The sequence below is a fragment of the Manihot esculenta genome, chromosome 1 (genome assembly GCF_001659605.2).
Source record: "Manihot esculenta cultivar AM560-2 chromosome 1, M.esculenta_v8, whole genome shotgun sequence".
NCBI classification, from domain to species: Eukaryota; Viridiplantae; Streptophyta; class Magnoliopsida; order Malpighiales; family Euphorbiaceae; genus Manihot; species Manihot esculenta.
The window spans coordinates 27,491,918-27,505,232 of NC_035161.2; the positions used below are offsets into that span (position 1 = coordinate 27,491,918).

Consider the following 13,315-nt stretch of genomic DNA (forward strand, 5'->3'; position numbering starts at 1 on the left):
TTTAAAAAATAATTAGAGAAGAAAAGTATGATGATTATATTAATGAAATCGGAGATTTACTATTTAATTTTTAGTATTATTTTTATTAGTAAATTAATTTTTCAGTTTTAAAATATTTATTAAAACATTTTTATTAAAACATTTTTTTTGTTAAGGATACAATCTTTCCATCTATTTTTATTTAATTGACCAAATTTTCTTTTTTTTTTCTTTTTTGATTTTTTTAAATTATTTCGTTTTTAATTTTTTTTAAATTATTTTATTTACTAGGGAAAAAAATAAAATTATTTTAATAAATTTTAAAAAATATAACAATTTAGTTATTAATAATAATAGTATTCAGAAATTAAATAATGTGATTTATTTGACATTTATTTTTAATAAAAAATATGATAAAATAACTATTTTATTAACGAATAAAAAAATAAAAATATTTTAATAAATTTTTAAAAATATAAAATTTAATTTATTAATAATAACAATACACTAAAAATCTAAATAATAAATCTCTTTAATAAATATATAAATTATTATGAACAGTAGGTATAATCAGAAGTAAGTCTTATCAAAGTTAAGTTATTTTTTCTATTTAAAATATTTCTTTATGAATTTATTATTTTCGCTATAATTATAATCTCCAACTTAATTTATAAAAAAATAGCATTAAAATTAAGTAAATACTACTCCAATTAGATACCATGATAATGAATGAAGATGCTTTGTGCTAAAAAATTAGCATGCACAATTTTGATTAAATTTAAATTAGAAGTAAATTATAATTTCATTTTTTTATATGTTTTCAAAAATTGAAGGTGCCATTTGTTTTATTTAAAATATACAGGTTTTTTATTTTAATTATTTAATGATTTATATTATTATTTATTTGCAAGTGAATGCTAATAACAATACTTTTGCCCATTTAAATTTATTTTTTTATAATATTTGAGGAATCGAATAGAGTGAGAAATTCTTATAAATAATTTTGTTTTATTAAGTGAAGTAACATGTGTCTTATATGATCACCTTTTAATATTGATTCTACTTGGGTTAGCTCAAATCGTTTGTTCTGTAAAAATTTTTTGAGTGAGAAAGAAAGAGCAAGAGAAAGAGAGAGTGAGCGAAAAGGAGACAATAGAGGAGAGAAAGGTTTATCAATAGTCTGTATCATACAAGTGCGCGTGGAGAGTAATAGCGCGATAGTAGCTATTCAAAAGAGGTTTCAGTTATAGTTTTAGTATTGCCTTTTTATTTGAGTCCTTTATCGGTTATTTTTTATTTTTCATTTGAGTTATAAATACGAGTTAAAATGGATGAAAAAGAAAAGAGCCCAATCAACAAGATAGTTGCCGCCGACCCGGCAGTTCAAATCTGAAAAGGATTGAAGAATTCAGCAAAATAAAAATAAATTAAGAATTTAGTTGGTGGAGGTCATAAACAGGTGCGACCTCAATCCATTTTTTTGTATATCTTAAATCGTTACTGTTGATGTACATATATACAAAAGAAAACCTGAGCTAGCCACAGTCCAAGAATTGAAGGAGTGTGTGCTGGCATTTAGTTAGATGTAGAGCTATTCTAACGGATTAGTTAAGATACAAAATTGACTAACTGATTTCCTTTACACCCCCCTTCAAGCTGGTGTTGGGGAGAAATCAACCAACCCAAGCTTGGACACAAATGTAGAATAAGAATGAGAAGGTAAAGGTTTCGTAAACATGTCGGCAAGCTGCAAGGAGGATGGAAGATACGGAGTGGTAATGAAACCTGCTTGTAGCTGAGTACGAACCACATGACAATCAATGTCAATGTGGTTTGTCCTCTCATGAAAGACTGGGTTAGCAGCAATATGTATGGCTGCCTTATTATCACAATGTAACGGTATCGGTTGAACAATAGTAATATGAAAATCAGTCAAAAGAGAAGATAACCACCGAAGCTCACACACAGTAGATGCCATGGCGCGATATTCCGACTCAGCAGAAGACCGACTCACCGTATTCTATTTCTTAGTCTTCCAGGAAACCAATGAAGTACCTAAGAAAATACAATACCCGGTAACGGATCGACGAGAATCAACACAAGATGCCCAGTCAGCATCACAAAAGGCTCGGAGTTTCAAATCATTTGTTGCTGGTAAAAATAATCCCATGTAACTAGTTCCCTTCAAATATTTCACCACGGTGAGAGCAGCTTTTAGATGCATAGTATGTGGAACCTGCATATATTGGCTAAGTTGCTGAACCGCATAACTAATATCGGGCCTGGTCATGGATAAATAAAGCAACCGACCAATGAGTCTCCGGTAAATCTCAGCATCTGGCAATGGCTGTCCCATATCTTTACTCAATTTAATGCCTTGAATATACGGACTAGCTGTAATTCGGGCATCCTGCAAACCTGTATCCTGAATAATATCAGTAATGAATTTATGTTGTGTTAACAACATTCCTGATGCCGAACGTGCCACCTCGATACCCAAAAAATATTGAACATCGCCGAGATCTTTAATAGTGAATTTCTTATCCAAAAAATGCCGCAAATCAGTAATTAAGGTGGCCGAAGGACTAGTAATCAAACAATCATCAACATAAACTAAGATAGCAATAAAAGAACCTCCATGACCCTTAGTAAACAAGCAATGATCGAAAGAAGATTGTGAAACCTTGTGTCATCAAACTGACTGTCAATTCTTTATTCCATTGCCTGCCGGCTTGCTTCAACCCATAAAGTGATCGCTGCAATTTGCAAACTTGGCCCTTCTCCGCTTTGTCATAACCAGGAGGAACTTGCATGTAGATATCTTCATCAATGGACCCGTGCAAATAAGCATTATTGATATCAAGTTGCTTCACTGGCCAAGAATATGCGGCTGCCACAGTTAAGAAAATTCTTACTGTTACTAACTTGGCAACAGGAGAGAAAGTCTGATTGTAATCGAGACCAAGCAACTGGTTGTACCCCTTGGCGACGAGCCTTGCTTTATATCTGTCTATGCTCCCATCTGCATTATATTTAATCCTGTACACCCACTTACACCCAACAGGTTTAACGTTAGGAGGCAAAGCAGTTAAAATCCATGTATGATTTTGTTCTAAAGCATCCAATTCTTTTTGCATAGCATTTACCCAATTCATATCAGTTTTAGCATAATTATAATTGCAAGGTTCTTTGATTTTAGATAGCTGGGCAATAAAAAACATATGAGAGGAGGAAAAATGAATGTTGGAATCTGATGTATTATTGGTAATATAATCAGTCAACCAGGCAGGAGTTTTCCTCAGTCGTGTACTTCGACGAACCGGTTGTGGAGATGCAGGTACCACAACCAAATCAGTTTCAGTTCCCATAGCCAAATCAGTTTCAGTTCCCACAGTATTAGCAGCATCAAAAGAAGAGCAGTCAGGAAGAGCATTATCAAGACCCAAAGGCACGGAATTAGTTTCAGGTAGCGGTGCGGGTTCAAGTGGTGGGTCGGTGTTTGGTGATGAAGCAGGAGTAATAGAAGATTGCTGTTGGTGGGGCGTATAATTGGTATCAAATAGACAAGTGGGTAAAACAAAAGCTGTAACATCCTCTGGTTTGGTATAATGAAAAGGAAAAAGAGTTTCTTGAAACATAACATCTCGTGAAACAATAATGACTTTAGTAGTCAAACAGTAGAGTTTATAAGATTTTTGGTTTTGAGCATAACCCAATAAAACACATGGGAAAGGCCGGGGATCAAATTTGTGTTTGTGTGGTTTGGTGTTGGTAGCATAACAGAGACAACCAATTGTCCGAAAATAAGTATAATCAACCTGTTTACCATGTAACCTTTCATAAGGAGTTTGCCACTGTAAGTTTTCGGAAGGCAACCGATTGGTAATATGGGTGGCTGCTAACAATAATTCAGACCAGAAAATGGCAGGTAATTTGGATTGGAAAAGTAGTGTGCGGGCGATGTTTAAAAGAGTTCGGTGTTTCCGTTCTACAACTCCGTTTTGTTGTGGAGTGTAAACACAGGTTCGTTGATGTAAAGTGCCTTGGTCTTGCAAGAAAGTACTACATACAGCATTAACAAATTCAGTACCATTGTCGGTGCGAATGTTCTTTATCCGTTTAGCAAAATGTGTAAACACATAATGGAAAAAAGATTTCAATGCAAGCAACACCTGATCTTTAGTTTTCAGCATATAAGTCCAACAAAAACGACTATAATCATCAACTATTGTTAACATGTAGATCGCATTTGTAATAGACTTCAATTTATACGGACCCCATAAATCAACATGAATAATATCAAATATATTCTCACCGGAAATCATACTTGTAGGAAAAGACAGCATTGTTTGCTTAGCAACAGGACAAATAGGACACATTAACTCAGCATAATCACATTTAGCAACTCCATCTATATGTTTCAACCTTTTAAAAGAAACATGTCCTAATCTAGCATGCCAAAGCATAGCTAGATGGTTATTATGCTCAGAACAATGGCTAACAGAATTGCAATTGCTCTGTTTATTAAATGAATCTGCTGTCAAATAATAAAGATCTTCAAACACAGTTCCTTTGGCCAATACTTCTCTAGTCTGTAAATCCTGGAATAAACAATATTCGGGGAATAAGTGCGCAGATAAACCACAAGTCCGAGCAAGCAAGCTAACTGACAATAAATTGCAACTGAACGAAGGAACATATAGAACATTGTATAAAATAACTCTGGAGTTCAATTTAATATTTCCAATGTGTGTTACTAATCTGGTTGAATTGTCTGGCAGTCGGATAGTCTTTGATGGATGTAATTTAACAACTTGATCATAAAAATTGAGGTGGGGTGTGATATGAGTTGCGCCCGAATCGACTATCCAATTATCCTTGCAATTAAAATTAATACTGGTAAAAACTGAATTGAGTAAAGTATCTGCAAAATTCACGTGTCTGACATCTCCATCATCTTGATCATTACTGCCACTTCTGGAGTTGAGGAATTTTTGAAATTCTTGTTGCAAGAAATCTGTCATCCCTTTATCGAGACCATCAGTTCCTTTCTGCTGCAGTCCTGACTGCTGTAATGGTGTCTCATCAGTTGCAACACGAGTAACATTATTAGCTCTGAGATACTTTCTGACGTCCACCCCTCTTTTCTTCTGTAATTCAATGAACCAATCTGGATATCCGTGGAGACTGAAACAATCGTCCACTATGTGTCCTGCACCTTTGCAATTGGTACAATATTGCTTCTTCTTGTCCTCTTTTCGAGATGAAAAGGAAGCCCTGTTATTTCCAGTTCCCGTGTTGCTTCTGTTTCCAGAAAAATTTCTTCTAGCGAGCATTACTGCAGCAGTCTCAGAGGAAGATGTGCTGTCAATTTGCACTTCTCTTTGTTTCTCCACACTCATGATCATGGAGTATGCTTTATTAATTGACGGTAAAGGATCTTGCAAAAGAATTTGATTCTTCACGTTGTCATACTCATCTCCTAATCCCATCAAAAATTGCATCAATCTCCTATTGTTGTCATAATCTGTAATTGCGGTACCAGTTTCACAACAAACAGGCAGTGGAGCTAAACACAATAGCTCATCCCACTTCTTCTTCAAACTTGTGTAGTATTCTGTCACAGAATTACTACCTTGCTTGTACCCGGCTATATCTCGTTCTATCTGGTAAATCATTGGCCCATTGCTCTCGCCATAACTGTGCTTTAACTCGTCCCAAAGTATCTTTGCGTTTTTGCATAATACAAAAGCGTTAGAAATATCCTTAGACATGGCATTTAGCAACCATGATACAACCATGCTATCTGCCGTTAACCACTTCTCATAATCATCTGAATCAAGTGCCGGAGCTTTAATTTTTCCATTAATAAATCCCAATTTCTTCTTAGCTCTGAGAGCTATTTGAACCGACCAACTCCAAGAGAGATAATTGGGCCCTCTCAAAGGAGTGTTCACGAGACTGAATCCAGGAGCGTCGGAATTGTTAACATGATACAGATCATTTTCGCTATTCTTTGTGTTTATAGCAGCGATGATCTTCGCTAAATCCTCAGGAGTCATCATTGTTATCTATTGGCTAATCTCAAACAACAAAGGTATAGAATGCAGAGATTAGAGAATAAACCTTAACCAGGCTCTGATACCATGAAAAGGATTGAAGAATCCAGCAAAATAAAAATAAATTAAGAATTTAGTTGGTGGAGGTGCATAAACAGGTGCGACCTCAATCCATTTTTTTGTATATCTTAAATCGTTACTGTTGATGTACATATATACAAAAGAAAACCTGAGCTAGCCACAGTCCAAGAATTGAAGGAGTATGTGCTGGCATTTACTTAGATGTAGAGCTATTCTAACCGGTTAGTTAAGATACAAAATTGACTAACTAATTTCCTTTACAAAATCCCCTGAAAATTGAGAATACATCCGGAGCTTATAAGATGAAAACACCTTTTGGGCTGTTTAACTCTAATTCCTAGCGAGGTTTGGGATTTTCTTTGCTTCAGCATAATCATCAGCAATTCTGGATCCCTTGCACTTGTAACAAATAAGCATCAACTGCCTCTCAAATCTCAACCAAATGACAGACGTTACGAAGACATGATCCTACTTCAACCACATAATTTAACAAAGCATAAGACTTGTCCAAACCAGAACTTTCAAATTTATCTTCTGTTTTCACAGTATTGTAGACGATTCCAGTGCCAATAAATTAATAATACCAATTTACTTGAGTTAAATTTCACTCTAGAGATTTCAAAGTTTTGCTTAATCCATATTGACAAATAATGAATGAGCTGGACATTTCAGAATATGCGTTGGCAGAGTGCCCACACAGCGAAGGGCTTCCACAACTTGGTATAAAAACTCATGTAGAAAATCCAAAAAAATGGTCACAAGACATCATTCCCTTCCACATGGGTCTTCTTTTTTAGTCCTTTCTCCTCATAATTCAAGTCCACTGAGTTGGGTATTAGGACCCTTAGGCAACTCTCTCTGTTATATGGAATTCAATTCCCAAGAAGCAACGAAAGTAAGGATGACAATTAAAATTGACCAAACAAAGAATAAAACAAAATCATCAGAAATTGCCCATTTTTTACTCTGACCCTGAAATCCCCAGTTCAATAGATCTCTGATCAGATTGCTTAATTGAAAATTCCATATAACAATAACAGCAATGGTGTTACGAAGTAATAAAAATATTTCAGATTTGGAAAAACTAGACTCTAAGGAGTAATGTTATTGCTATTATTGTTGTTGTACCTGCAAAGTACCTTGCACTTGACCATGTTGCCATAGACATAAAACCCAGGTGCAACCATGATCCGAACCATGGTTGGCACCAGCTTCTCAGCTCTGTCTCCTCCCATATCTTCCATGTAAACCGAATCGAACCTCACCCACTTATCCACCCTAAAGATTTGCAAACCAGGGTGCACTGAGTTGGCCAAGAGGTGCACCAGCCACACACTTTTAGAAGCACCAAAGAATGCCTGCAACAGTGGCTCAGGCCAGGCTCTGTTCCACCCCAACATAGCAACAATCTCATTCATTTTCCTGTCACAGAACTTGCTGAACTCTTCGCTGAAATGCCTTGTCCCCTTATTCAACACTTCCTCCCATGTCAACTCATTCAATACATTGAAAGATGCATAGTTTGCTTCACATCTATCAATTGGGTTCAATATTTGGTTTGTAGAACTCTTTTGGAACCCAACAGATTCAAAATCTTCAAAGAAAGCTTTGTTCAGCAAGGCTTCAAGGTAAAAGAGCACACTTTTTGAATTATTGGAGAATGAAATCTTTATATCGTATGGTTGGAACAGCACAGATATTCTTTCATAAACTCTGGCTCCAAGTCCCATGTGCCTGAGTTGCTTGGTGAGTGATCTGCTCAAAAGCCTAACTGAGGATCTAGCTTCAGAAACTGAAACCAAGAATTGCTCTACGACACTGTTTTGATGATGATGATGGATTCTGAAACCTTTCCCAGCTCGATATGGTGAGTTGATGGCACACTCGTCAAGCCCCGTCTTTAAATTATGGCAATAAACTTCAAGCTTGTTAAGCTTCTTTTCGAGTTCAGACATTGAATGCTTGAGCCTTGAAGCTTCAAGAAGTGCTTCATCTCTCCTTTTTCTTGCTTGAATTAGCTTATGAGAGAGCTCGGCCACAGCAATCCTCCATTGTTCCTCTCTTGCCGGTGATGAATCTATAGATTTTGGACTTCTTCTTGTGAACGAAGAGAAGATAGACTTGAAGAGTCCATTAGGACTTGCAGTAAAAGATGAGTGCTTGTTTGATCCATTGTTGTCCAAAGAAACCACAGAGATCTTCTCTCGCGAGTGTGGACGGCAATTGTTACAAGAAACGGAACCATCTTCTCCACAGCTTTCACTAGATTCCTGCCGTTTCTTGGAGTTGGGCTTGCCGTTTTTGTCATGAAGAGGCGTTGGCAGGTGCTTTGGAGTCTCTCTCTTATCCACACAATCAGTAGCTGTAGTCACTGATGTCGCCTTCCCTCGGCTTCTCTCTTCACTGCATGCATCTTCATATTCTTCTATTTCGCATTCCTGAATCTGCCAAAAGCAAATAATAAAAAAAGATGAAAATTCTAAACTTTTCTTTCCCCTTCCATAATTCTTTTCTCAGGAAACAAACAGGTGGGTACTTACAGCAGTGAAACGAGGGGACAGATGAGGGGGCAGTGGAGCAGGAGAGGAGATAGGGGACATAGAAGAGGAAGGAGAAGAAGAGGACGAAGGAGCCATTCCTATTTGTTATTGATCTCATTTTTGGAGTGGGGCATTAGTCTTTTTATTTGAACTACGTAAATGACACATATTCTATGCAACTATATATCAGAAGCAGATTTTTATTAATTATTATAATATTATCTTATGGTGCAGTATTGTCATCTGCGTTTCAATCTCTTTTCGTTTTCTTTCACTTTCTTAGGTTGCTGTTTCGTCGTCTTGTAATCATGTTGGTGAATCACAGGTAGACATTTAAGTACTACTGCTCCCTGCTGCTGTGTTTCTGAAAATTAACAGTATATCAACTGTTCAGATTTTCTTGACACCTTTTTTTTAAGGGTCACTAATATAAAATTATTTAGATTTCCGAATCACAATTAACAAGAACTTCAAGCAATTAAAGCAGCAAATCATCAACAAACAATCTAAAATATCCAGATAATTTTTATCTAATTCTCATTAAATTATTTTACCATTTATTTCATTGTGGTTACTAAAATTAATTTTAATTTATAAAAAATCACTCAATTTACTGGTCTGATTTTAATTCAAAATTAATTTAATTTATTTTTTAAATTAAACTGAAATCAGTCTAATTTAAAATGATTTAAAACGATTTGAATTTTTTAATAATTTTAATTTAATTTTAAAGTGGTTATGGTTTCAATTTTTTACCATTTCAATTTCAATTAAATTCAAATTATAAACATTGATTTTGATTTGAAATAAAATTTAAAGATAAAAAATTTAAATAAAATATAAAAAAATAAATATAAGAATCTATATTTTATTAAATAAATAAATTATAAAATGTATTCATTTACATAATATAAAAAATAAAATAATATATATAATATAAAAATAAAATAATATTACATTTAAATGTAAATAATATTTTTTTATAAAGTTAAAAATAAATTCTAACTTAATTATTTGATAATTTAACTTACACATTAATTTTAAGTGATATAATTTTTTAAAATAATTTATTTAAGAAATAAAAAATTAAATCGGATCATCGATTTTAACTTATCAATTTCAATCTAATTTCAGTTTTGATTCAGGAGGAAAACTAATCCTTCTAATTTAAAGTTTCAATCCAATTCAGAAACCAAAATCGATTAATCGATCCGATTCCAAATTTGACCATTCTAATTTCAAATCTATTTACCATCCATACCAGACTGTGACCATATTAACTCAGCTTTTTATTTAAATTTCAAATACTAACTTTAATTAAAATTCTATAAATTTTCGGTTAGATGTCTACGTGAATTAAATTTAAAAAATTAAAATTTTTGCTATGCAGGTGAGGGAGATATTTATAGGTCTTTTTTTTGAAATGGAATGGAGGTCTTTATAATCATATATAGCAAAGATTTTTTTTTTTTTAAATAGAGATTTACCGAATTTTGAGGATAGTTTGAAATTAAAATAAGAAATTAAGTGATTTTATGAAGTAAAATTAAGTTTATTAACTACAATGAAATAAACATACAGTAACTGCGAATAAAAATTAATCAAAATATCCAAAGAATAATTATTCAACAACCTCAATGTAGAGTTTCCACATTTTGAAGGTATCTAGTATTAATTAACCATAGAAAATGTTCATCATTATTTCAAGAACCCACACCATAACGTATTGCAAGCAAAGATGACCGAACAGTGCAGTCAATAATATCCGTTACTAATGCAAAAAAAGAAAGACGAAGAATGTGAACAGAAGAAAAGGGGATGGACGAGCGTTCAATTCATAATCTATAAGTAAATGAGTTCATATTCATTCACTTCTTCATCAGCTAGCGAATTTTCCAGAGAAATGTAAGGAATATTAAGATAATATTGACTGTGCTAAATGTATTGACAAAATATATATGAAAAGGAAAAACTTGATCGACCAAGTTGATCCCGTAATGTAGAATGGATCAAGCTTCTCCATTCTTTCCAGTTTTTTTTTTTTTTAATTAGATTATTAGCTTTATAAATATGCGACTCAACTCAACGCTTCAAATTCTCCACATAAATCAAGCAATGGCTGGCGATGGTTATGTGGTTAGTGAAATCCAGCAGAGTCACATTAAATACATTTCTATGTAGAGAAGCTGTCACATTTAATGCTAACATAAAATCTTCAACTACGCACATTAATTCCCATAGATAGAAAAGTTCGTGCGGTGGATGCAATGCCACAAACCAAGAAAACTTGCAGAATTGAGAGATGGGCTTTTGCTTTGCATGTGAAGTTAATAAATGAGACAATAGTGCAGGCTGAGTCCTGAGATTGTGATCGCTGACTCGCCGTGGTCCTCTTAGCCGCTGACCTGTGTGAAATATCACCAATTTTTGGGATCACGTGCGGCCGTAGCTGCTAGGCCCAGCCTACTTGCATGGGCTAGTGCCCTTTGAGAAGAGAAGAGATCCATATAGGCAAAGGCTAAGTCCTGACAAAACCATGGCCACCAAGCTTGGAATTGGGAACAGGAAACCATGGTTCAGATTCAGAGCAGGTAATCATGGTGATCATGTCTTGTTGCACGCACGCTCTCTGGTTACATTCAAGCTTTTCTTTTTTTTTTTTGCTCCAGTTGAAATTTCATGTATTATCCAAAAGAATATATCCAATTCTTAATTTTCAAATGAAAACAGACATTTGAAACCATTAAAGACAAGATCAGAAGCAAGCTGTCGTGGTGAAAGGAATAATTATTATTGCCAAGAGTGGAAAATATTCTAAATTAAAGCTATTGCCACGGTCATGCCAATTTATGTCATCCTTGTTTTAGATTAGCTCAGATACATAATTTGACTTTCATCTTTATACTTTATATATTATACAAACATAATTGAAAACTGTTGCTTCTCAGATTTTTTTTTTTCTTTTTCCTTTTCCTTCCAAACTTAAGACGGCCTTAAACCATCAAGAGGATTTCAAACTTAGCCAAAGAAAAATGGAGTTAGGCAGCTTGATCTCTCTGCAAATCCGATCAATTTGATTCCGCAGTCACCACGTGCAAAACTAAATTTAGAATCTTATGTATTTTAAATTCTTTTTTTGAAATGCGGGGAAATTTTTCTGTGAAATTGTTTTTTTTTTTTAACTTAAATTTAAAATCACATTAGTTTTAATGACAATTTTAGTATTACTGAATTTGTTCGTTAAATCATTTTAGATATGAATTTTTATCAAATATGGATGGCATTGTACATGTTGAAATTTGAGAGTTCACCAAATAAGATTAGTTGGGTAGTGGTTGGATTCAATATCAATAAATGAGGATTGTTTTAATGAGAAGTAAATATTAAAAATAAAATGATTGTTAATTTTTCATTTCGGACTATACCAATAGTATATGATAACCACTAGGCTCTACACCCATTGAGCTGAGTTAGGGTCCAAAAAATATATTAGATTTTGAGATTGGAACACTCCTAATTGGGTCTATCCAGCGGCTTTGACCCGAAATCCAGCCTGAATGATGGGCCAGGTCGTTTGTAAGTCCGAGTCTAGTAAGAAGGAAGCCGGCCCGATGAAAGAACATGGGGAGAAACAAGCAGGCCCCGTCCTTTTGCAGCCCTATCCACATGCGCGCCGGAAGAATTAAATGGCCGTCTGGCGTGAGGCAGACGTCTAACGCTTTTGTACGTACGGGTCTGTATAACAGAAATAAATGATACTGTAGCTATAAAACAGACAAAGGAAAATGAATAAAGGGAGGAGGGCACCTTTCCCAGACTCAAACTTACACACATGCTAGAAATATTATTTTCTGAATCGCAGAATATCAGTATAACTTCTCAATATTAGGTTTTTTACTATTTGATCAAACCAAATGAAAAGGTTCATAAAACTCTTATGAATCTCATAAACACGTATATGATTTTAGCGAACTTCTTAACATGTTGTTAATGTGTTAATTTGACTCATGGATAATCGAACATGGTCACACATGCACATGACCCATATATAATCAAAAAAAATTTTTTTTTTTCATTTATCATTCGATCTCATGATAACAATAAAAAGATTTCATTGGATTAATTTTTTTCAATATGACATCATTCTCTTATCATTTGAAATAAAAAATTTGGCTATAATTTAATTAATTTTTTATTTAAAATAAAAAATTTTAATTTTTTGAACTTAAAAAATTTTTCATTTAGAAAAAAATTAAAATCTTGATGATTTTTAAAAATTCATTTAAATTTTTTACCTACAAAATGATATCATACCAAATGAAAATTTTATAAAATCACTTAAATAGAAAAAAAAGTAATAATGAAATGATTATTCACAATATTGGCGTGGTAAAGTTGATACAAAAAAGCTAATCAAACTACTCCTACACCCATAAATATATGATTACTGATATAATAAGAATAATACATATAAAGAGAAAGAGAAGACACAACGATCATTTGGTTTCTTGAGGTTCTATCTATTTTGAATAGCTTTTGTTGATGGTTTTCTCACTGGCACTAGTTTAGCATTCCTGATTGCTTGACTTTATTTTCTTTTGGTCTTGTTTGCTTTTTTTTTTTTTTTTTTTTTTTTTCCCTTGTATAGATTGGGTT

The 13,315-nt window shown here is 33.7% G+C and overlaps 1 protein-coding gene across 1 annotated transcript; it reads right to left on the reverse strand.

Annotated features, from left to right (window-relative positions):
• Positions 1 to 7,004: 7,004 nt before the first annotated feature.
• LOC110620158 (IRK-interacting protein) lies at positions 7,005 to 8,832 on the reverse strand. The gene is made up of 2 exons (XM_021763778.2): positions 8,660 to 8,832; positions 7,005 to 8,563 (listed from the first exon to the last, which is right to left on the reverse strand). The coding sequence occupies exons 1-2, from the start codon at positions 8,753 to 8,755 to the stop codon at positions 7,211 to 7,213; spliced, it is 1,449 nt and encodes a 482-aa protein (XP_021619470.1). The 5' UTR covers positions 8,756 to 8,832; the 3' UTR covers positions 7,005 to 7,210.
• Positions 8,833 to 13,315: the final 4,483 nt, after the last annotated feature.